This window comes from Mustelus asterias, chromosome 1 (genome assembly GCF_964213995.1).
Source record: "Mustelus asterias chromosome 1, sMusAst1.hap1.1, whole genome shotgun sequence".
Classification (NCBI taxonomy): Eukaryota; Metazoa; Chordata; class Chondrichthyes; order Carcharhiniformes; family Triakidae; genus Mustelus; species Mustelus asterias.
This window is the reverse complement of record NC_135801.1, coordinates 108,018,642-108,044,071: the sequence shown is the minus strand read 5'-3', so window position 1 is coordinate 108,044,071 and position 25,430 is coordinate 108,018,642. Positions and strand designations below refer to the sequence as shown.

Genomic DNA, 25,430 nt, shown 5'->3' with positions numbered 1-25,430 from the left:
ATACAGACAGGGACATTTGGAGGCAGACACTGAAACCAGTGAACTGACAGCAGCTCAGCTTTCAGCAGAAGTCCCGCCCTTGCATCTTTCTCATTGGGTTGCCGTGGGGGCTGCGCGTTATTTTGCCGGTATGTCTCCTGGGTATAGGTCAGTGATGCTGTCAATCACCGCTGGCCCTTCCGACTGCAAGCTCGACTGAGTGGAAGCGTCAAAGCCGAAGGCTAAGAGAAATCGCCCCTTCCCCCTCGCATAGGCGATCTGCAATGGAGGAGGAGATGAACCAGGCGGAGGACGAAGGACTACGATCGGGCACCATGTCTAAACTCTGCAAACAGCGGAACCCCTACAGCGTGCTCAAACCATTCCCCGGCAAGAAGGTGATGAGCAAGAGGTACGAGAGACCCACCATGGTGGAGATCCCGCAACTGGCCATTGGGACTGGAGGGGGAGGAGGGGCTCATCACCATCATCCGCCTGTTACCATCAACACCGAGCAGCAGCAACAACAGCAACATCACTTCCACCATCAGCACCAACAGCAGCAGCAGCAACAGCAGCAGCATTACCCATATCAGAGTGTCTCTAACAACAGGATAGCTCTCGGAACAGCATCAGCATCAACCTCTACCTTAGCTTCAGCATCACAATCACACCTTGGAGCAACGGCTCCAGACTATCCTTCTGTCAGGTATAACAACATTTCCACAAGCCAGCCAGGAGCTGAAAACATCATCCTAAGCGCAGGTACTGTACTGGTATCCCTGGCCACCGTGTTAACACGTTGTGCTATATCCCATTCACTGAAAGCCAAAAGTTTCTATTCTGAAGGCAGCAATTTTCTTCTTGGCAAGTTTTCCCAAGAATGGGTGAAATTTAAAAGTTACTATTTTGTTTGACAACCTGTACCTGGCTTGTTCAAGTACCATGGGCACAACGCAGGAAGGATTTTAATCCATGCGTTTGCTTCATCTGTATTAAGGTTTACTCTCAATTTAAGTTATATCACTTGTTGGCATGGTGTCAATTTTAGTTGCTGAATTCAGTGTTTTTAATGGTAACTGGTGACAAAACATAGATACAAATTGAAACTGAATACTGAAAACTTGAAGTAAAAAGCAAAAGTGCAGGGAATATAAAGCAGATCTGTCGGCTTGTGTAGGGAAGGACAGGATAACATTTGAGCTTCCTCAATTACATTCCTCCAAAATGGCAATATATACATTTGATATCAATGCTACAGTATTAATAATCACTGTCACTTTTCCTGTTCTTGGAGTTGATATTTATGCTGATATTACAATGCAATTCCAACATTGCTACTCCACATATAGATGATGTATTAAACTCTGAACATTTTGGTGAGACTAAAACACAAGGTTCACTTTTTCAACTGATTTAGTGAAACTGGTTGTGAATTGGGAATTTTCATGAGAATTTCCTTGTCTTTTATGATATTGTTTCCTTCAGTTATTGACTGAAAGCTTGTAAGTCATTCTTTATGGGGAACTGAACATTATTTTTAATGGGTGGCACGATAGCACAGTGGTTAGCACTGCTGCTTCACAGCTCCAGGGACCTGGGTTCAATTCCTGGCTTGGGTCACTGTCTGTGTGGAGTTTGCACATTCTCCTCATGTCTGCGTGGGTTTCCTCCGGGTGCTCCGGTTTCTTCCCACAGTCCAAAGATGTGCGGGTTAGGTTGATTGGCCATGCTGAAATTGCTGCTTAGTGTCCTGAGATGCATAGGTTAGAGGGATTAGTGGGTAAATATGTAGGGAAAAAGGGGGTAAGGCCTGGGTGGGATTGTGATCGGTGCGGACTCGATGGGCCAAATGGACTCTTTCTGCACTGTAGGGTTTCTATGATTCTATGATTCATGCCGCTCAGCCAATAGGGAACACTAGAAATTAACAGCAGAATGATCAGCACCTAAAAAGTAAAGGTAGCAAAATGATTTGCACAAAACCCATAATCCAAGCTGACACTACTAGGGTGGAGAATTCCCTTTTTGGATGAACCATGGCAGGTCAGGACATAATGAGGAATGTAAAGAGGGGATAAAAGGGGCAACAGGTAGAGTCAAAATCTAACCACTTCCACAAGAGAGCTGTTCAAATTAAATGTCTATTTGCTGTCTTATTAATAAAAACAACTTGATCTTAACTCTTTACCTCTGCCCTTTATACACACACTGGCCCCTCCCACCCATTCAGCTGGTAGCCTTTTCACTTCTGAAGATGGAGGTTGTAAGTTCAAATCCCGTTCCAGGACTTGAACACTGCAATCTAATCTGCTACTACAGTACACTATAAGGGAGTGCTGCCTTGTCAGAGATGTGGTCTTTCATTTGAGACATTCAATTGAAGCCTTATGTCCCCTATCAGGTGGACTTAAAAGATTCCATGGTACTACATTGAAGAATAGCAGGCAAGTTATCTCTTTGACCAGGCTTTTGATCTTAATATTTTGTTATGTGACTCTGTGTCAATTTTAGTTTTATAATGCTCTTGTGAAGAGCTTTGAGATGTTTTATTATAAATGTTGCTGATGGTTTTTCACTGAGGTATCCCAATTATTTTGCAGATTTGTTCTAAATTATGACTGGACATTCGGCCTCATCACTGATAATAGTGTGTAGTATATTTGACTACCATCATACGAGATTGTGTAGGAGAGTCGAGGAATATTTTGTGAATATATGTAATTGTGATTCCAAATGCATTATCTTTTATTTCCTTGAATTTGCACTTTTTTCTAGTTACATGTAACACTGCCATTATGCCTTCAGCCATGAAAATTAGGTCATCTTTAGAGTACTTACTTCTCTATAATTGCCTTTAATTGCACCCCCTGAGAGTTAAAATAAGAGAAGAAAATCATATATTGGGATAAGATTAAAAAGACAATTAATCTCTAGATTGTTTCCCTTCCTTCTGCATAATGGACGTTTATTGAACTCGTACAGAATGAACAAAACTGATCAACTTAAGTTAAGCCAATTTGATTGCCAACTAGCCACAGAGTGATAACATTTGGTCAGGGGTTAGAAACTCATCCACATACACCAAATTTTAAATAAATCCAACAATTGAAAATAATTTTGATTACTTTCACTTATCATTTTGTGGCAGAACTGCATTAGGGGAAAAATGAAGTGGAGAAGCCGCCGTTGGACTGGGGTGGGCACAGTAAGAAGTCTCACAACACCAGGTTAAAGTCCAACAGGTTTATTTGGTAGCAAGAGCTTTCAGAGCACTGCCCCTTCATCAGGTGGGCGACACTGTGGCACAGTGGTTAGCACTGCCGCCTCACAGTGCCAGGGATCCGGGTTCGATTCCCGGCTTGGGTCACTGTCTGTGCGGAGTATGCATGTTCTCCTCATGTCTGCGTGGGTTTCCTCCGGGTACTCCGATTTCCTCCCACAGTCACAAAGATGTGCGGATTAGGTGTATTGGCCATGCCAAATTGCCCCTTAGTGTCCCGGGATGCGTTGGTTAGAGGGATTAGCAGGGTAAATATGTGGGGTATAGGGTGGGATTGTTGTCGGTGCAGACTCGATGGGCCAAATGGCCTCCTTCTGCACTGTAAGGTTTCTATGATTCTAAACCTTTTGGACTTTAACCTGGTGTTGTGAGACTTCTTACTGGGAAAAATGAACCCAATGGCATAAGGTCACTGAAATTCTATCAGTAGAATTTCATTTATTAAGCAAGAGTGTTCAAGTGGAAATATTATTTCAATTGTGCTCAATTATGTGTTAACTCCATTACAATACACAACTGATAGAAGGTTCCATGGTTCGTGTCGTTGGTACTCTTTGAATCCTCAATGCATAATAGCTTTTCCAATCTTTTATTTTGAAATGTATGCATGGGGAGAATCTCTTCAGTTTATTCAATGTGCCGGAGATGGCAAGGCTTAGGTATCACAGTGTGTTAAATGTTCCCCTTTAGCATTTGTGGGCCACATTCAGAGTAGAGTTCAGAGAATCACAAATTTGATTGAATTTTTTGAGGAGGTAACTAAGTGTGTTGATGAAGGTAGGGCAGTTGATGTCATATACATGGATTTTAGTAAGGCATTTGATAAGGTACCCCATGGTCGGCTTATGATGAAAGTAAGGAGGTGTGGGATAGAGGGAAAGTTGGCCGATTGGATAGGTAATTGGCTATCTGATCGAAGACAGAGGGTGGTGGTGGATGGAAAATTTTCGGACTGGAGGCAGATTGCTAGCGGAGTGCCACAGGGATCAGTGCTTGGTCCTCTGCTCTTTGTGATTTTTATTAATGACTTAGAGGAGGGGGCTGAAGGGTGGATCAGTAAATTTGCTGATGACACCAAGATTGGTGGAGTAGTGGATGAGGTGGAGGGCTGTTGTAGGCTGCAAAGAGACATAGATAGGATGCAAAGCTGGGCTGAAAAATGGCAAATGGAGTTTAACCCTGATAAATGTGAGGTGATTCATTTTGGTAGGACTAATTTAAGTGTGGATTACAGGGTCAAAGGTAGGGTTCTGAAGACTGTGGAGGAACAGAGAGATCTTGGGGTCCATATCCACAGATCTCTAAAGGTTGCCAGTCAAGTGGATAGAGCTGTGAAGAAGGCCTATAGTGTGTTAGCTTTTATTAACAGGGGGTTGGAGTTTAAGAGCCGTGGGGTTATGCTGCAACTGTACAGGACCTTGGTGAGACCACATTTGGAATATTGTGTGCAGTTCTGGTCACCTCACTATAAGAAGGATGTGGAAGCACTGGGAAGAGTGCAGAGGAGATTTGCCAGGATGCTGCCTGGTTTGGAGGGTAGGTCTTATGAGGAAAGGTTGAGGGAGCTAGGGCTGTTCTCTCTGGAGCGGAGGAGGCTGAGGGGAGACTTAATAGAGGTTTATAAAATGATGAAGGGGATAGATAGAGTGAACGTTCAAAGACTATTTCCTTGGGTGGATGGAGCTATTACAAGGGGGCATAACTATAGGGTTCATGGTGGGAGATATAGGAAGGACATCAGAGGTTGGTGCTTTACGCAGAGAATGGTTGGGGTGTGGAATGGACTGCCTGCAGTGATAGTGGAGTCAGACACTTTAGGAACATTTAAGCGGTTATTGGATAGGCACATGGAGCACACCAGGATGATAGGAGTGGGATAGCTTGATCTTGGTTTCAGATAAAGCTCGGCACAACATTGTGGACCGAAGGGCCTGTTCTGTGCTGTACTGTTCTATGTTCTATGTTCTATGAATCATGTTCCTAATTCCTTGGTGATATTATAGTTCCCAACTGAAAAATTAGTTTGGCCTCTATCATGTAAAACTGAGTCCATGGTGAGCATAAGCAAAGTTTCTTCGGACATTCAGCAATTTTTACACTTTGAATTAAATCATCATCTAAGTACTGAAATAAAAATGGATGAGCTTACTTCATTTAAAAACAAAGCAATGTTAGTGAGAATAGGGTTTGCTATTTACCTAAAGGATCTGGGTTCAAATCCAGTGGAGGTTGATGGAATCATTTTAGTTACAACACAGGAGGATGCAATTCAACTCACTATTCCTATTCAAGTGCCAACTGCTCAGCTGGAGCAATCTATTATATTTCCATGTTTCTGTCCTTCTATATTCTCCCTTTTCAAGTATTTATCCAATCCTGTTTTACATTGCTTACTCAATAACTACTTGCAATAAAGCATCCCATGTTAGCATAATCCTTTGTGTGTAAACATTTCTTCATTTTCCTCCATGCTCCTTGTACGGACTTGCTGACCAGCGGAAACTAGCTTATCTTCATAAAATGATTCAGAAATTTGCCAACTACTATTCTGTGCCTGTTATATTTCATTATAATAGTAACCTCTCATTCCTGCTATCAGTAGTCTACCTCCTCCAAGGTCAATTTATCTTTCCTGCGGTTCTCTGATCAAAATTAAATTCAATATTCCTGATAGGACCCAAAAGTCACTCTAGAACGGAATAATCTCCTCCTCATTTTTGTGTTCCAAATGAATTGAGATAAATATTAACATTCCATTAGCCTTTTTGATTACCTTTTCTACTTATGCAATAGTGTTTAATGATTTATGTAGGAGGACACCCAATTCCCTTTGTTCTGCCACAGCTGCTAACCATCAAGAAATATTCTTTCTTTTATCAAGATCTAAAGCTTCGCCACATTGAACTTCATCTGCCACAGTTTTGTCTACGCATCTTCTTTGTAACTTCTCCTTCCATCAGCACAGCTTATTGTGATTTATAATTTAATATTACCTACACACTTGAATACAAGACATTGTATTCCTTCATCAAAATTATGAATATACATGGTGAAATATTGAGGTCTTTTGATGGATATCATGCTGTCCCAGAATTCAGTTTAGAATAAGGACGTATATAAGCGGCAGAGATTAATACATCAAGTGTTTTCATTCAAAGTGGAATAAAACCATTTCAACAGACAAGTCATTCAAAAGTCAGTATCAGCTTAAGAAACTTTAACTGACCCAGGATCATGAAGTCACTAAAAGACAAAAGCAGGGTTTGAAGATCCTTGGGAATTGACAGCCCATAAATTCTTCTAATTACCTTCCTGCAATTATAACTATTAACTAGAATGCAAAAAGAATATCTACACATAACAAGCAAAAAATAAAATAAGCAAACTTCGTAACCTTTGACGTTTAAGATATCACCATTTAGAATAGTGGTTATTTGGACATCTATATATTTAAGAATCCTGACACATTAAAAATAGACTAAAGTAGAGACGTATCTCTAACAAACTCCCTGTCTGACTATATATCTTAGACACCTGACATTCAAGCAGTCTCTAAGAACATTGAATCACATGCTTGGTGATAAACACATTTTGCCAGAGAACATTACTCAATGCAAGAGATAAACGCACAAAGGGACCTATAGTACCAAATAAGTAAGAAATATGTATATAAACAGGCAGAATCTACAGACTTGTCACTCACTCGATCTCCTGCTAAGAGTGCAATCAAAAGAATTCTGTTCTGCTTCGTCAGCAAAGGCCTTCGTGGTTTTTGAAAGTATGTTTCCATTAAACTTCTTAGAAATGTATTAGAGATTGATATAAAATACTTTAAGATTTTCCATGTTTAGATGTATCCTTCTCTGAGAGAAGTTAGTTTGTTACTAGATAACAAAGGACTATTAATCAATTTATACTTTTAACTCTGCAATTCTGTATGTGTCAGTAGAGAGTATTTTATAATAAAATACTATTAGAAATAAACTATGTAGTCTTAATCTCACAAGTCTTAGATCCTAGACACTCATTTAGGAAGTCTTAAATGACAAGGAATCACGACCGACAGAGGTAGTGGGTTTAGTCGTGAGTGACGAATCCGAATATCACCCATTAGAAAGTAATTGAAATCCTGTTTCACTGTTTGAGACACAGAAGAGTGACAGAATTGCTGCAAATTGATCAACAGTCCTTTGTTACCTGTTAACAAACTAACTTTTCTAAGAGAAGGATACATCTAAACATGCAAAATCTTAAAGTAGCTCGTATCAATCTCTAATACATTTCTAAGAAGTTTAATAGAAACATACTTACAAAAACCATGAGGGTCTTTGTTGACGAAGCAGGTTTGCAGAACAGAATTCTTTTGACTGCACTCTTAGCAGGAGATAGAGTGAGTGATGAATCTGTAGACTCTGCCTGTTTATATACATATTTCTTACTTTGGTACTATGGGCCCGATTTTTCCATTGCGTTGCCCCCATTTTAGGACACAAAAACTTGGAAAAGTCGGGCGTGAAGCAAGTAGTGCAATCTGTACCCACCTCTGCACTGGTTTCCCCTTTACCAAGGCCTGAAAATGGCCGTGATCAGGACCACGCCTGCGCCCGAAACGGGAGTGACAGCCATTTAATTACATTTGCATGCATTTAAATTGACTTAATGGGCTGCACGCCCAACTTAACTAGCACTTCCCCCTGTACAGCCGCGTTTGCCCATCCAGAATCGGTGCGAAACAGACATGTTCCATAGAAGTCCAATTCGGGCCCTCCAGTTAGTGAGGAGGTGGGTGTCCAGTGTCCGACGGCTCTCTGCCTGAGATCAGTGGAGGGAAAGGGGAGTCCGCTGCCACTCTGCCTGAGATCAGCGGGGGAAAGGGGGGTCTGCTACCACTCTGCCTGAGATTGGTGGGGGGGAAGGGAGGTTTGCTGCTACTCTGCCTGTGATCAGTGGGGGGAAAGGGGGCTACACTGCCACTCTGTCTGAGATCAGTGGGGGGGAAATGGGGAGGAGGGCCCACGATCGGTCTGGGTGGAGGGGGGTGGGGGGATAAGGGGGTCAGTACTGTTGTGGGGGTGAGGCAATGTTTGTGGGGACAAGGGGAAGGCATTATCCGGCCTGGGAAGGATGTGGCAGGGAGGGCAGCATTCTATCATATTTTTTCTGCACATCCGCAGTTGGAGGCTCCAAATGGAGCTGCAGGGTTTTGGGCGCATAAAGTCCCGCCCACAGGCTTCTGCAGCGCAATTCGGAATTGTTCATATCTTTTCAGGCAGAGTGCGTATGGGGGTGCCTCAGAATGGGTCTAAATGTCAGATCTGAAACACTCCCAGTTATTTTACCATTTTGATTCACTCCTTAAATCAAAATGGTAAAATAGGACTCTATAGGTCCTTTTGTGTGTTTATCTCTTGCATTGAGTAAGGTTCTATGGCAAAATGTGTTTTACACCAAGCATGTGATTTAATGTTCTTCGAGTCTGCTTGAATGTCAGGTGTCTAAGATACGTAGTCAGACAGGGAGTTTATGAGACACATCTCTACTTTTGTCTATTTTTAATATGTCAAGATTCTTAAGTATATAGATGTCCAAATAACTTCTATTCCAAATGGGAATATCTTAAACATCAAAGGTTAGGAAGTTTGCTTATTTTATTCTTTGCTTGTTATGTGTAGCTAGTCTTTTTGCACTCTAGTTGATAGTTATAATTGCAGGAAGGTAATTAGAAGAATTTATGGGCTGTCAATTCCCAAGGATCTTCAAACCCTGCTTTTGTCTTTTAGTGACTTCATGATCCTGGGACTGCTAAAGTTTTTTAAGCTGATACTGACTTTTGAATGACCTGTCTGCTGAAATGGTTTTGCTCCAATTTAAATTAAAACACTTGATGTATTAATCTCTGCTGCTTATACATGTCCTTATTCTAAACCAAATTCTGGGACAGTGTGATAACCATCATATCCCATCTTGATAGACCTAAATTCTTATTAATTACTGAGTTGAATCTTACTCAAGTCCATTCTCTCGCTTACACAAACATTGAGTTTGTCCTTCTCTATCAAGGGAGAACCTTTCGTCAGAAGGAGTAGTATAGTGTGCATTCGTTCAGCAGACTAGCTTGTAACCCATTCTCAGTTACATTTTATAGTGGAAAGTAATCATTTCCAAGGACATGCCCACATTCATTGAGGATTCCATGGATTCGATCTTTCAAACGTTATTGGTCTACAAGGTGTAATATTTCCATTTTCTGTAGGAATGATGTAACATTTGCTTTCCTGCCCTCTATAGGAATTTCATTTCTTTGGTTCTAATCAACGCATTCTTTGTTCTGTCTCTCACTGCGATAGCAGCAGTGGTTATGTTTTGCATGAGACCTAGGCCTTGTTGTAGAGCTGATTTTAAGATTCCTAATTGTTGTTCTTTTTCGGTTTTCAGTTCAGTCTCTATTTCCTTTTCTATTTGGTCAATTTCTTTTTGCATTAAGTCCATCAAATAATTTCAAATTATCTTAAACTCGTTTGAATTGTTAAAGGTTAATCTACTCGGTCTTAGTTCCTTTCTTAGATTGTCTGCAGGAGGTGTTGATAAGATTGGTCTCATTTTCATGTATTCACACATTTAGCTTTCTAGTTGGTTCTATTCTTTCCCTATTCCCTGATGTAAGAGAGTTGGAAAGTGTTAGGACTCCAAATCTCAGTATTCCCAGATTGAATAATTGGGATACCGAGGTTGAACAGATTTGGTTTGTACTCCTTTTTGAGATGTACACGGTATCTTTTTTGGAAAGAGGGGATAGAATGTAATTGTTTTCTTTACTGGAAAACCAGTGTCATGAGTCTCATCTTGAGTACATTGGGTTAATTCTGGTGTGTAATATACTTGAACATAAGCTCGTCCAGGTTGTTTGAGAGATTTCCATTGGAGCTCATTTAGCCTTTAACCAAGCTCCAGAGTTTCCTGGTTGTACTTGATGGTCACCCACTACCAATCCCCATAGGTTGGCGAGATTGTTTGAGTTCCATGTGGTATTCATGGGAATCCCAAGGATTCACTTCATCTTTTTCTCGGGAAATGGAAGGATAACAGAAACCTCTACATGAGAATTCTATATCAAATTTATCATCTTTAAATTTCAGCATGCAACACAGGCATGGCTTTATTTCTCTCTGGCCATTCTCTTGGTGACAAACTTAACATTTGGTTTTACCAAGAGGATGTACAATATTATTACAAGTAACAGCAAGAAAGTGAAGAGTGTCTTGATCATCATTTAACATATTATTTTCATGTTTGTACCTTGAGACTCGAATAGTAAGTGCCTCAAGGTAACCTGTTCTTAGTTCAGTCTTTAAAGTTTCATATCTTTGTAATGCTGTTCTTCCTCCATACGCGAGGACAAGTGTTTCTTTATAATTTTCCTAAAATATAATTCAAATTTTTTGTTCATAAAACCCATTTTTGTGGTATTGGTAATAAAGTGTTTCAATCTTTGGAGAGAGGGTTGAGATTTCTGGGTTTCCTTTAATTAAACAAACCATAGGAATGATAAGTAAAAGTTTAAAGTTTATTTATTGGTCACAAGTAAGGCTTACATTATCACTGCAATGAGATTACTGTGATAACTGTTCCTGGTTCCTCATTGTTAATGGGAACGGATCATCGGTTAAGTATTGTTGGTTCCAATAATGTTGGGCTTTTCGATAAGTGGATAATATTAGGAAAAAAGGAGCTCTGATCGCTTCTAAACACTTCATCTGTTGATGTGTCTGAGCAAAATCTTGCAAGTCTTAGATCCTAGACATTCATTTAGGAAGTCTTAAATGTCAAGGATTCACGACCAACAGAGATGTGGGGTTTAGTCATGAGTGACGAATCCGAATATCGCCCATTAGAAAGTAACTGAAATCCTGTTTAACTGTTTGAGACAGAGAGGAATAATCTCCCCTCGTGAGAGCTATTCTGAATATTAGCAGAGAAACAGATTTCCCTCTTTTGGTGGCTTAGTTTGATAGATAGTCCATTCAGTTCCAGAATACCTAAAATGCTCACAGTCCCAGAACAGGTCTTTGTGGAACATACTTGCCACATCTGATTAATCAAAGAATGAAACCTTTATCCCTATTTTCTGTCTCTAACTAATTATCAAATCTGGTCACAAAATTACCTCTAATCCCATTTGCTTCAACATCAAGCCAGTCTGACAACTGTATAATTACCCCAACTCATTGAAGTCTTTTTCTTACTGCTCTATCTTAGCAGCCAAGTTCTTTTTATTGCCATGCACCTAATCACCTACCTTTTAAAAATCTATCTATGCAAACCACCTTTTCCTTATCAACACACTTAGTGATTCTCTTAACAAATAAATTGTATTAGTCAGACACCTGCCCCTTACAAATTAGTCCATGATTGTCGAAGTGTCTACACATCCTGAATATTGAACTTCACAACCAAGGCTTATAGTTTCCCTTCTGTCTTTCTTGCTTGGGATGTAATGTTGCTGTCCTTTTATCTTTTGGCTTGATTCCTGCTTTTGAAGACTTTTCTGAAAATGATTGTTAGTGGCTCTGCCATCTCCTCCCCAATACTAAATCTCGCTAGTGATTCTTCACACATTCTCCTAATGTACTCCTGTAGTTCTACTTGCAATTTTGTCTTTTACAGCTGATGCAAGATACCCATTCCCTAACTTCCATCTAAGTAAGTGGGCGAGGGTCTGGCAGATGGAGTACAATGTTGGTAAATGTGAGGTCATCCATTTTGGTAGGAATAACAGTAAAATTGACTATTATTTAAATGGTAAAGAATTGCAGCATGCTGCTGTGCAGAGGGACCTGGGTGCCCTTGTGCAGGAATCTCAAGGAGTTGGTTTGCAGGTGCAGCAGATAATTAAGAAAGTAAATGGAAATTTGTCCTTTATTGCTAGAGGGATGGAGTTTAACAACAGCGAGGTTATGTTGCAGCTGTATAAGGTGCTAGTGAGGTCACACCTGGAGTACTGTATACAGTTTTGGTCTCCTCACTTGAGAAAGGATATACAGGCACTAGAGGGGGTGCAGAGGAGATTCACTAGGTTGATTCCGGAGTTGAGAGGGTTGGCTTATGAGGAGAGACTGAGTAGACTGGGGCTATACTCAATGGAATTCAAAAGAATGAGGGGAGATCTTATAGAAACATATAAGATTATGAAGGGAATAGATAAGATAGAAGCAGTAAAGTTAGTTCCACTAGTGAAACTAGAACTAGGGGCATAGCCTCAAAATAAGGGGAAGCAGATTTAGGACGGAGTTGAGGAGGAACTTCTTCACACAAAGGGTTGTGAATCTGTGGAATTCCCTGCCCAGTGAAGCAGTTGAGGCTACCTCATTAAATGTTTTTAAGGCAAGGATAGATAAATTTTTAAACAGTAAAGGAATTAAGGGTTATGGTGAGCGGGCGGGTAAGTGGAGCTGAGTCCACCAAAAGATCAGCCATGTTCTTATTGAATGGCGGAGCAGGCTCGAGGGACCAGATGGCCTACTCCTGCTCCTAGTTCTTATGTTTTATGTTCTTATCTTTAACCCTTTATGCTAACTGCCAATCTTCTTTCATGCCTTGTGCTTGTCATCTTCCTTTGAATCCTTCTTTATGTTTTAGTTCATCGTATACAGCTTTCCACTGCATTATCCTCCTGTATTATCATCCTTTATTTCACAGCTCTTTTTAGCAATGTTTTGTTTACCCTAACCTCTCAATTTCTCGATAGAATCACCAATTTTGACATGCCACCTTTACACTTGGCCAGAATGGGTTCAACTGGTACCTTATAGAAACATAGAAAAACTACAGCACAAACAGGCCCTTCGGCCCACTTGTTGTGCCGAATACGTCCCTACCTTCTAGACCTACTTATAACCCTCCATCCTATTAATCTCCATGTACTCATCCAGGAGTCTCTTAAAAGACCCTATTGAGTTCGCCTCCACCACCACTGATGGCAGCCGATTCCACTCGCCCACCACCCTCTGTGTGAAAAACTTGCCCCTAACATCTCCCCTGAACCTACCCCCCAGCCCCTTAAACCTGTGTCCTCTCATAGCAGACATTTCCACCCTGGGAAAAAGCCTCTGAGAGTCCACCCGATCTATGCCTCTCAACATCTTATACACCTCTATTAGGTCTCCTCTCATCCTTCATTTCTCCAAGGAGAAAAGACTGAGCTCCCTCAGCCTATCCTCATAAGGCATGCCACTCAATCCAGGCAACATCCTTGTAAATCTCCTCTGCGCCCTTTCAATCTTTTCCACATCCTTCCTATAGTGAGGCGACCAGAACTGAGCACAGTACTCCAAGTGGGGTTTGACGAGAGTCTTATATAGCTGCATCATTATCCCCGGACTCCTAAACTCAATCCCTCGATTGATAAAGGCCAGCACATCATACGCCTTCTTAACCACCTCCTCCACCTGCGGGTCCTATGGACCCGGACCCCAATCAATCTCTTATGTAAATATCTCCAAATGCCTGCTCGCTGTTTGATCTGGACATTCTCCAACCAATTAATCTGGGTTAGACTCTTTTCGTGCTATTTAAATAAGCTAATTTCCAGTCCAACACTTTTACCTTTAACCCTTTTTTTTCACAAAAACTATTTCCAATGTGAATATAAATGAGTTTATTGTCACTATTTTCCAAATATTTCTCCACCTTCAGGTCATTTACTAATCCCACTTCACTACTCCTAACTATGATTCACACTGCATTCTTCTTGTTCAATGTGCAACATGCACATTAAAGAATAATCTTTGATGAATCCCTTTCCTATTTTGACCATATTTGTATCTTATTGTACTTTAGAAGATTTCAAAATAATTATAATGTGATGTCTGTCTGTGTGGAGTTTGCACATTCTCCTCGTGTCTGCGTGGGTTTCCTCCAGGTGCTCCCGTTTCCTCCCACAGTCCAAAGATGTGCGGGTTAGGTTGATTGGCCAGGTTAAAAATTGCCCCTTAGAGTCCTGAGATGCGTAGGTTAGAGGGATTAGCGGGTAAAATATGTGGGGGTAGGGCCTGGGTGGGATTGTGGTCGGTGCAGACTCGATGGGCCGAATGGCCTCCTTCTGCACTGTAGGGTTTCTATGAAATGATTTCTATGAAATGGATGTCTGTGCTCTGTAATGCCTGTAAGTCTGGAGAAAGGTTAGACATCATAAGTCCTAATGGCCGTGTATTTACTGAATTAGACTATCCCAAATATGACACCAACTGGCAATAAATTGATCATTTTTCTCAGAGACAATGTAGGTTTTTTTCCAGAGGAAATTGACAAAAATTGTCACTCTTGTGACTTGAGATGATATGGTATGGTTACATAAGAACATAAGAACTAGGAGCAGGAATAGACAATTCAGTCCCCTGAGCCTGCTCCACAATTCAATTTGATTACGGCTGATCTTGTCTCAGCCTCAACTCCACTTTCCTACCCATTCTCCATAACCTTCAACCAATTATTAATTAAAAATGGGTCTATCTCCTTCTTAAATTTATTCAATGTCCTGGTATCCACTGCACTCTGGGGTAGTGAATTCCACAGATTCGCAACCCTTTGAGAGAAATAGGGTGGAATTTTCCAGCCGTTTGTGTTGGTGAGATTTTTTGGTCCCGCTGCAGTGAATGAAGATTTGACTGAGTGCCAAATTCTCCGTCTTCACTTGCAACAGCGGCGGGGTGTGAACGGTAGAATTTTCTCCTCATCTCTGTTTTAAATTTGCTACCCCTTATCCTAAAACTATTAACTCTTGATCCAGATTGCCCCACAAGAGGAAGAACCAACTTTACATCTACTTTATCAATACCTTTTAGCATCTTATATACCTCAATTAGTTCTTCTGTCATTCTTCTAAAAATGATGTGGAGATGCCGGCATTGGACTGGGGTAAGCACAGTAAGAAGTCTCACAACACCAGGTTAAAGTCCAACAGGTTTATTTGGTAGCAAATACCATAAGCTTTCGGAGCGCTGCCCCTTCGTCAGATGGAGTGAAAATCTGTTCTCCAACAGTGCACAGAGACACAACATCAAGTTACAGAATACTAATTAGAATGCAAATTTCTACAGCCAGCCAGGTCTTAAAGGTAGGGAACATTAAACACAGGTTAAAGAGATTTGGCCCACTCACCTAACCTAATTATTAACACAGGTTAAAGAGACAATACGCATCTCTTTAACTTGTGTTTAATGTCCCCTACCTTTAAGACCTGGCTGGCTGTAGAGATTTGCATTCTAATTAGTATTCTGTAACTTGATGTTGTGTCTCTGTGCACTGTTGGAGAACAGATTTTCACTCCATCTGACGAAGGGGCAGCGCTCCGAAAGCTTATGGTATTTGCTACCAAATAAACCTGTTGGACTTTAACCTGGTGTTGTGAGACTTCTTACTATTCTTCTAAAATCCAGGGAGTTTAGGCCTAAACTGCCCAATCTCTTTTCATAAAACAAACCCCTCATCTCTTGACTCAATCTAGTGAACCTCCTCTGAAATGCCTCTAATGCCACCACATCCTTCCTCAAATAAGGAGACCAAAACTGTACACAGTACTCCAGATGCAGTCTCATCAATACCTTGTATAGTTGCAGCAATAATTCCTTACTTTTATACTATATTCCTTTGGCTATTAATGCCAAAATTCCATTTGATTTCCTTATTATCTGCTGTACCTGCATACCAGTTTTCTGTGATTCATGCACCAGGACACCCAGACATCGGTATACCGAAGCACCCAAACTCTCTCTCCATTTAGATAATAAGTTGCCTTTCCATTTTTCCGACCAAAATAATAACCTCACACTTAACAACGTTAAACTCCATCTGCCACATTTTGGCCCACTCACCTAACCTATCTACATCCATTTGTAAATTTCTTATTTCCTTATCACTACTTACTATCTCACCTATTTTAGTGCCATCTGCAAATTTAGCTATCACACCTTCTATCCCTGTATCCAAGCTATTAATATAGATTGTAAATAGTTGGGGTCTGAGGACCGAACCCTGTAGCACCCCACTAGTTACATCTTGCCAACCAGAAAAAGACCCATTTATCCAGAATCTCTGCCTTCTATCAGTTAGCCAGTCTTCTATTCAAACTAATAAATTATCCCATGTGACCTGACCTTGTGTATAACCTTCTGTGCGGCACTTATCAAATGCCTTCCTGAAGTCCAGATATGCTACATCTACAGGATCCCCATTATCCACTTGGCTAGTTATATCTTTAAAGAAGTCAAGCAATTTAGTTAAACATGATTTACCCTTCATAAAACCACGCTGACTCTGATGGATTGTGTTTTGACTTTCCAAATTCCGGTTATTACTTATTTAATAATGGATTCTAACAATTTCCCAATAACATGTGAAACTAACTGGTCTTTAGTTTCCTACTTTCTGCCTCCCTCCCCTTTTGAATAAGGCTGTTACATTAGCATTTTTCCAATTCACTGGCATCTTTCCGGAATACAGGGAATTTTGGAATATTATAACCAATGGATCCACTATCTCCACTGCCACTTCTTTTAATACCCTAGAATGTAGGCTATCAGGCCCTGGCAACTTGTCTGCCTTCAATCCCAATAGTTTGTTGAATACTATTTCCCTATTGATGCTGATTGTTCTAAGTTCCTCCCTTTCTATTTCCTATGCAATACCCGTTACTATTGGGACAGTACTAGTGTCCTCCACCGTGAAAACTGCTTGGGGCAGAGACACATTGCTGGAGCAGAACAGAAGGAGCTTTAAACCCAACCTTGTTAGCATTATTGTGAAAATTTCTGATGTTAATACTGAGTTCCCTAAATGAAATGTGTTTCATCAGTGGCGTCACTCATCTTGAAGACTATAAAAAGTCACATAAAAAGAACAAAAATATCATTTGTTTTTCCATTGCAGCAATTCTGTACATATAACCAGTCTCTTGGAGGATAATATGCAAACGTTGCTGCATCCAAGCCTTCTTAATTTACTTAGGGCAATGACTTTCAATTGAATTGCAATTTTTATTTGGTTTGTGTCTCACTTTGGCTCTGCGTATGAAATCAACAGTGCTTGCTATGCAAAACGAAGGTAGATAATGCTCCTATGAGAGGATGGTGATATTCTTCTGAGGTTGCAGTTAAAGCCACAATATTAGATAATGGCAAATTGTTTTGCTCTGTTTCTGTCACCATTTTGAAAACTGGCAAATAAACCATGTTCAAATGACATTTAAGACAATTCCAAATGGTTGTAAGTTTAATATTACCTTATGAGAGTGTGGCAATTTTATGAGGTTTTATTAGCCTCATCTGTATGCAAATCTAACCCCAGTCTCAGGCCTTTGTATCATATCTATTTCAGTTGATGAAAGAATATCAGACATGCCTGTACACTACCTTATGCATATTTATGAATCACCACATCAATGTCAGCCAATCAGTGCTGAATGTTCCAAATGTTCAAAGCAGAACAATGTAGCCAGGACAGTCTATGCAAAAACTATCTGAAGTGTTGTGCATTTGGCAAAAAAAACAAATACCACAGCTAAAGAAGAAAAATAATTAAATGTCCAAAATGTTTATGGGAACATCTGTACTTTATTAAAAATGTGACAACAGTGAAATTGTTTTCTGTGAGTAAGGATATTAATGATGGTGAAATGTATTGTGTATTCTCTATATAGTTTGACATTATGTTGTACATTTAATGAGCCTCCAACCCTATTTATAAAATTACCTAGTTATCCATGTCATTCTTTTGTGCCTCACTCTGCAAAATCACAGCCACATTTGTTTATGTAGCAAAACTGACTGCTCTTCAAAATAATTAATTTTATATGAGGCACTTGGGGATGTCCTGAAGGGATATGATAAAATGTTATATAATTCTTTACAAAGTTTTTTTTCCCAAGCACTTCTATATGACGATGCTGGCTCTTGGAATGAAAGTTGACTAAGTGTAACAATGTTAAAAGGTGTTTGAAAGAAAAATTATAACCTTGCGGTACTATCATATAAGGCTGAGGATACTAAAAATAAAACTATTGCTCAGGGCTTGAGGCTAAATTGAGGCTAAAGACAAGGAACATTCTTGATAGTATTGATAGAGAGCCGCCAATATTAATAGCAAATATATTCAGTCATCTCCCTGAGCATAAAATATGCAACATCTGTGAACAGTGAGGCCTAAGCTCTCATACTTTTTGAAATAATTCCTGCAAATATTTTTGAGTTGTTTTCTGAGAATAGTAGGTTTCAAGTACAGTTAGAATTTCAAACAGGATATGATGATGTGACAAGATGGAGAATAGATAAAGCTGACTTGTCAGAGTGAAGCATTCTTTGAGCAGAGATAAAAGTGTAATAAGAATAATAATTACCCTGCTACCCCCATATATTTTAGCTACTTTCCTCCAGTTAGTCTGTTTGCATAATATACAAGGAAGAAAGTTTTCATTCTTTTCATTTCCAGCTGTTTGTTTTTATTTCAGCGACATGTAAGGAAGTGTCTGCAGCTTTCACTTTCATCCATGTTTGAGCATTTGAAACCAAGTCAATGTTTAGAGTTGTAACAATTATGATCAGAGGTCCCAAAATGTTATGCTGTCTTATTCCTTTGCATACACTGTAGATTCCCATCACTTTCTGTTTTTAATTAGAGCAGTAGACTGTGTATGGAACCAAAAGAGATGGGGGAGATACTAAATGGTTTTTTTGCATCCGTATTTACTGAGGAAACGGGCATGGAGTTTACGGAAATAGGGCAAACAGGTAGGGAGGTCATGGAACCTTTACAGATTAAAGGGGAGGAGGTGCTCGCTGTCTTGAGGCAAATCAGAGTGGATAAATCCCCAGGACCAGACAGGGTATTCCCACGGACCTTGAGGGAAGCTAGTGTTGAACTTGCAGGGGCCCTGGCAGACATATTTAAAATGTCAGTATTCACGGGGGAGTTGCCGGATGATTGGAGGGTGGCTCATGTTGTTCCGTTGTTTAAAAAAGGTTCAAAAGAAATCCGGGAAATTATAGACCAGTAGGTTTGATGTCGGTGGTGGGCAAGTTATTGGAAAGTGTGATAAGGGATAGGATCTACAAATATTTGGATAGACAGGGACTTATTAGGGAGAGTCAACATGGCTTTGTGCGTGGTAGGTCATGTTTGACCAAACTATTAGAGTTTTTCGAGGAGGTTACCAGGAAAGTGGATGAAGGGAAGGCGGTGGATGTTGTCTACCTGGATTTCAGCAAGGCCTTTGACAAGGTCCCTCGTGGGAAGTTAGTTAGGAAGGTTCAGTCGCTAGGTATACATGGGGAGGTAGTAAATTGGATTAGACACTGGCTCAATGGAAGAAGCCAGAGAGTGGAGGATTGCTTCTCTGAGTGGAGGCCTGTGACTAGTGGTGTGCCGCAGGGATCGGTGTTGGGTCCATTGTTGTTTGTCATCGATATCAATGATCTGGATGATAATGTGGTAAATTGGATCAGTAAGTTTGCTGATGATACAAAGATTGGAGGTGTAGTGGACAGTGAGGAAGGTTTTCAAAGCTTGCAGATGGATTTGGACCAACTAGAAAAATGGGCTGAAAAATGGCAAATGGAATTTAACGCAGAGAAGTGTGAGATATTGCACATTGGAGGGACAAACCAAAGTAGAACGTACAGGGTAAATGGTAGGACTCTGAAGAGTGCAGTTGAACAGAGGGATCTGGGAATACAGGTACAGAATTCCCTAAAAGTGACATCACAGGTGGATAGGGTCGTAAAGAGTGCCTTTGGTACATTGGCCTTTATAAATCGGAATATCGAGTATAAAAGTTGGAGTGTTATGGTAAGGTTATATAAGGCATTGGTGAGGCCAAATTTGGAGTATTGTGTACAGTTTTGGTCACCTAGTTACAGGAAGGATGTAAATAAGGTTGAAAGAGTGCAGAGAAGGTTCACAAGGATGTTGCCGGGACTTGAGAAGCTGAGTTACAGAGAGAGATTGAATAGGTTGGGACTTTATTCCCTGGAGCGTAGAAGATTGAGGGGAAATTTGATAGAGGTGTATAAGATTTTGATGGGTATAGATAGAGTGAATGCAAGCAGGCTTTTTCCGCTGAGGCTAGGGGAGAAAAAAACCAGAGGGCATGGGTTAAGGGTGAAAGGAGAAAAGTTTAAAAGGAATATTAGGGGGAGGGCTTCTTCACGCAGAGAGTGGTGGGAGTGTGGAATGAGCTGCCGGATAAAGTGGTAAATGCGGGGTCACTTTTAACATTTAAGAAAAACTTGGACGGGTTCATGGATGAGAGGGGTGTGGAGGGATATGGTCCAAGTGCAGGTCAGTGGAACTAGGCAAAAAATGGTTCGGCACAGACAAGAAGGGCCAAAAGGCCTGTTTCTGAGCTGTAATTTTCTATGGTTCTATGGTTCTAATTCAAATTTCCTGACTCTGTAGTTTCTCTTTTTTTATATGTAAAGTTTACATTTGAGTTGCAGTGATGAATCATACAGCACAAGCAGATAAAACTCTAAATACTTCCTCCTTTTATCTTGTCCAGTTACATTAAAAGACTCACTTATCTTCCATAGAATCCTTACAGTGCAGAAAGAGGCCATTTGGCCCATCGAGTCTACACCAACCACAATCCCACCCAGGCCCTACCCCCAAATCCCTACATATTTACACGCTAATCCCTCTAACCTATGCATCTCAGGACTCTAAGGGCAATTTTTAGCATGGCCAATCAACCTAACCTGCACATCTTTGGACTGTGGGAGGAAACCGGAGCACCCGGAGGAAACCCATGCAGACACGAGGAGAATGTGCAAACTCCACACAGACAGTGACCCAAGCCGGGAATCGAACCCAGGTCCCTGGAGCTGTGAAGCAGCAGTGCTAACCACTGTGCTACCGTGCCGCCCAGTTTTCTTCTCTGACTAAGGGTTTGTATTCAAGGCATTAACATGTCTTCTACCTTTACAAATAAGTTGGAACCTGCTGCGTATTTACAACATTTGTTGGAATTCCTACACCACATAGATTGCAGAGGTTCAAGAAGGCAGCTCAGCACCACCTTCTCAAGGGCAATTAGGGATGGGCAAAAATCGCTGGCCTGGCCACGGACACCCACATCCCATGAAATAATTTTTTAAAATTCTCTTTAATTTTCTAAACGTATGCTTGTGGGAATTGACTTGGGTTAGCTAGCTTACTTTCTGAATACAGCTTGTGCATCAGGAGCTGGCTTTATTCTGTGACAAGAGGTCATCTCAATCAGGAGTTAGTGTCACTCGATCAGTAGCTGGTGTCACTCCAACAGGCACTGTTACACTGACTCTTCATTGCCATGGGTTAAAATCCTAGAACTCACTCCCTAATAGTAAGGTAAGGTAAAGTCACTATAATCCTAGATAACCATAGGCTCCTCAAAGAGCAGAGCTGACTGGTGGTGATTTAACCTGAGGATCACTACACTTCAAGCAAGGTTGAGAGGGAAGGGTCTTCCTGACTAACTTCAGCCGGTACAGCAATTGAACCCAAGCTGCTGGTGTTACTCTGCATCATGAACCAGCTGTCCAGCCAACTGAGTTAACCAACACAATGGGTGCAGTTACACCACAGGGACTGCAGCGGTTCAATGGCAATTAGAGATGGGCAATGAATGCTGGATAGCCAGCGAAGCCCACATCCCTTGAATGAAATTTTACAATATTTTGCTGATTATTGTGCGAATAAATGATATTTGCTGTGTCACAGCAGAGAAAACAGTGCAGTGAGTTTGCCAGTAAAATCTAATGCTTATGATGGAGCTCGGAAATATTTCCAAGCACCAATTGCTAATAGAAACCAAGCTCTGTAAGCGTTCCAAAATTAATTCTGGCTAATATGACAGTTATTGATATTTTGAGTTGTTCTGTGTTTGTCCACTTTCACTAGGGGGAAGCAGGAACCATATTTGCAAAGCTTTTCAACTTGGGAGGGTTGAATATCTATCTTTTCCATCAGTTGATAATCAGCCCTAGTTCAACGAGGGGCTGAAAATTGTGAAAAACTCCTCGGGCTATATGTTTGCCATGTGATGAACGGTGTAAATATTGGCTACAATTGTAAATGTAGTGAATATCCAATACTGGATCAAACTGATGCAATTTTTACTTCAGGTAATATACTTTTTGTAAATTTTATGACAAAGTATGTTTATTTGCACAGTATAATGCATGTTTCTGCTCCATTACAGAGAGTCGATTAATACTTGATGCCTTTGCACAGCAATGCAGTCGAGTCCTGACTCTCCTAAAGGACAATGGAAAACTTCTGGACACCAACCAACCTCAAATAATTTCTTGTGTTAAAAAAGAGAGTGGATGTTATGACGAGCACACAGGACAGTGCCAGCTAGTCAAAGGTGCCCCGATGCAACCACGGTCATCAGACAATTCAGAGATGGAATTACAGAGTGTGCAAAAGAGACATCAAACCTCAGCCTTGCTTCGCGTGTTCACTGATTCTCTTCAAAGTTATCTACTTGCTGGGGGACGGCCTACACAGAGTACTGTAGGAATGAGTGAGTGCAGTCACGTGACAGAAATGGATCCACTTTCCATATCTCCCAGCCATACTTTGGGAGGGTGGACATCCCCAACAACATCAGAATCTCACGTCCATCCATCATCTACATTCCCTGAGGAAGAAGAAGAGGATGGCTACTGTCACAGGTGCCAAGAGCTGGAACAGGAAGTAGTTTTACTCCAACAGGAAAATGAGGAGCTAAGAAAAACCTTGGATCGTATTCCAGGTGTGTGAAATGTGACTTAGTTATTCAGATACTGTTCCCTCATGCTCCAAGTACTACAGGTTAATTTATATTCATATTTACATTGATTGGCCATAAGGTGTCAAGCACACAAAGGCCATTTGGCCCATCATGCATGCGCCAGCTGTCAAGCATCTGTTTATTCGAATCCCATTTTCCAGCACTTGACCCAAAGCTTTGAATGGTGTGGCATTAAAAGCATTCATCTAATTACTTCTTAAATGTTGTGAGCGTTCCTTACTAGAATGCTACCGGGACTTGATGGTTTGAGTTATAAGGAGAGGCTGGATAGACTGGGACTTTTTTCTCTTGAGCGTAAAAGGCTGAGGGGTGATCTTATAGAGGTCTATAAAATAATGAGGGGCATAGATCAGCTAGGTAGTCAATATCGTTTCCCAAAGGTAGGGGAGTCTAAAACTAGAGGGCATAGGTTTAAGGTGAGAGGGGAGAGATACAAAAGGGTCCAGAGGGGCAATTTTTTCACGCAGAGGGTGGTGAGTGTCTGGAACAAGCTGCCAGAGGTAGTAATAGAGGCGGGTACAATTTTGTCTTTTAAAAAGCATTTAGACAGTTACATGGGTAAGATGGGTATAGAGGGATATGGGCCAAATGCGGGAAATTGGGGCTCGCTTAGGGGTTTTAAAAAAAAGGGTGGCATGGACAAGTTGGGCCGAAGGGCCTGTTTCCATGCTGTAAACCTCTATGACTCTATTTTGGAGTCAGAATAGAAATTTTAGTCTTGGACAACTCTGCACAATATTCTTGACTCCAGCTTTAGTTCTCACATTTATTAAAATTGTAAAGCATTACATACAGAAGCAATTTTCAACATCTTTAGCATTAAGTTCTTATTGTGAGGGAACATTTCAGGACTAGGAGTGCAGGTACTATTACACATGTTAATGAGTAGTGGGGAGGCAGTGGGATAGTGGTAATGTCACTGGACTAGTAGCCCCGAGACCTAGGGGACCTGGGTTCGAATGGTGAAATTTGAATCCAGTAAAATCTGGAATTAAAAGTCTAATGATGACTGTGAAACCATTGTTGATTGTTTTAAAAAACCCATCTGGTCCACTAATGTCCTTTCGGGAGGGAAATCTATCATCCTTACATGGTTTGGCACAGCAATATGGTTGACTCTTAAATGACCTCTGAAATGGTCTAGCAAGGCACTCAGTTCAAGGGCAGTTAGGGATGGGCAATAAATGCTGGCCCAACTGGTGATGCCCACACCCATGAATGAATTAAAAAAATGAACCTACAGCACATTTTCTAACCATCTACACACCGTGACAGTAGTTGATCTTCAAAAGTGCAAGAAAAAATAAGGGTGCAAATTACTATTAGTTTACATGGCTTAGTGTGGGGTGCTTTTCTCCTTCCCCTCTATATCATCAAGTAATGTTACTGCAAATGATGGCAGAATATTGCATTTGCTGATTAAATTCAGACTAGTCCAGCCAGTGCGTACATAATCTCTGCAGTTTTATTCTCTGCTGACTTGCATGAGAAGCCTGGCTTCCTGAATGCTGAATAGTGACTCATTCTATTAAGATGCATACTATGATTGTGCTAGATGCTTATCTGAAATGATTTTCTTTCATGCAGTGCCCTGCCAGACTGTTCTTGATTATTATAAGACTGTACTCCAGCATCACAATCAACTAGTTCAACCAGTCTCAGAGGAACAACCAACAGAGGTACTTTTGGATGGAAGGGATCCTTCACGATGAGTTACTTTTGTGCTTTAGTGAGATCCAGCTTATTTGACATCCCTGCCTGGCATTGAGATTACATCATTAGTATTCCCTTTCTGTTCATTTTAATTTCCTTTTTCCTCTGCATTGTGTTAAGCTAGTGTAAGCTTTGAGTCTTAGACTTTCCATTTTGTATGGAAACTGAAATTGTGCTTATAAATAGAATGGGTGGGATTCTCTGGTGTTGTCTGTGGTGCAGCCTGTTGCAAGCAAGAATGGAAAATTTGGCATTCCAACCAAAACTCGATTCACTTTCAGCGGCAACAGAAAATCTCAGCCAAGAACGAGGATGGAAGATTTAGACCAATAATTCCCAGAAACATCTTTAATGACTAATGAGATCTATTATTTGACAGTAAACATTTTACTTTCTGAAGATTGCAGGACTGTACAAATTGTTTATTGTATAGTGCAATATTTTGTACATTTGCATTAATTTGTGTCATTTGTTTCACACTGTGCTCAGCAGCAATGGTTATGAGAAACTCTTGTCAATCACACCCATACAGTTAGAACCAAAAGTCTCATATTTTGATTAGGCATGTTGACATAAATTCTATGTTAAATAGTTACAGGGTAGAACTGAAATGCTAACCTGAAATATTTT

At 40.6% G+C, this 25,430-nt stretch overlaps 1 protein-coding gene across 1 annotated transcript in view; it reads left to right on the top strand.

Moving 5' to 3' along the window:
* Positions 1–220: 220 nt before the first annotated feature.
* Positions 221–25,430, top strand: part of bend4 (BEN domain containing 4) — a 44,699-nt gene continuing 19,489 nt past the window's right edge. Inside the window, exons 1-3 of the mRNA XM_078225032.1 lie at positions 221–744; positions 22,491–23,048; positions 24,675–24,766. Coding sequence (XP_078081158.1) covers positions 264–744; positions 22,491–23,048; positions 24,675–24,766 — 1,131 coding nt within the window. The 5' untranslated portion in view covers positions 221–263. The remainder of the gene's footprint in view (positions 745–22,490; positions 23,049–24,674; positions 24,767–25,430) is intronic.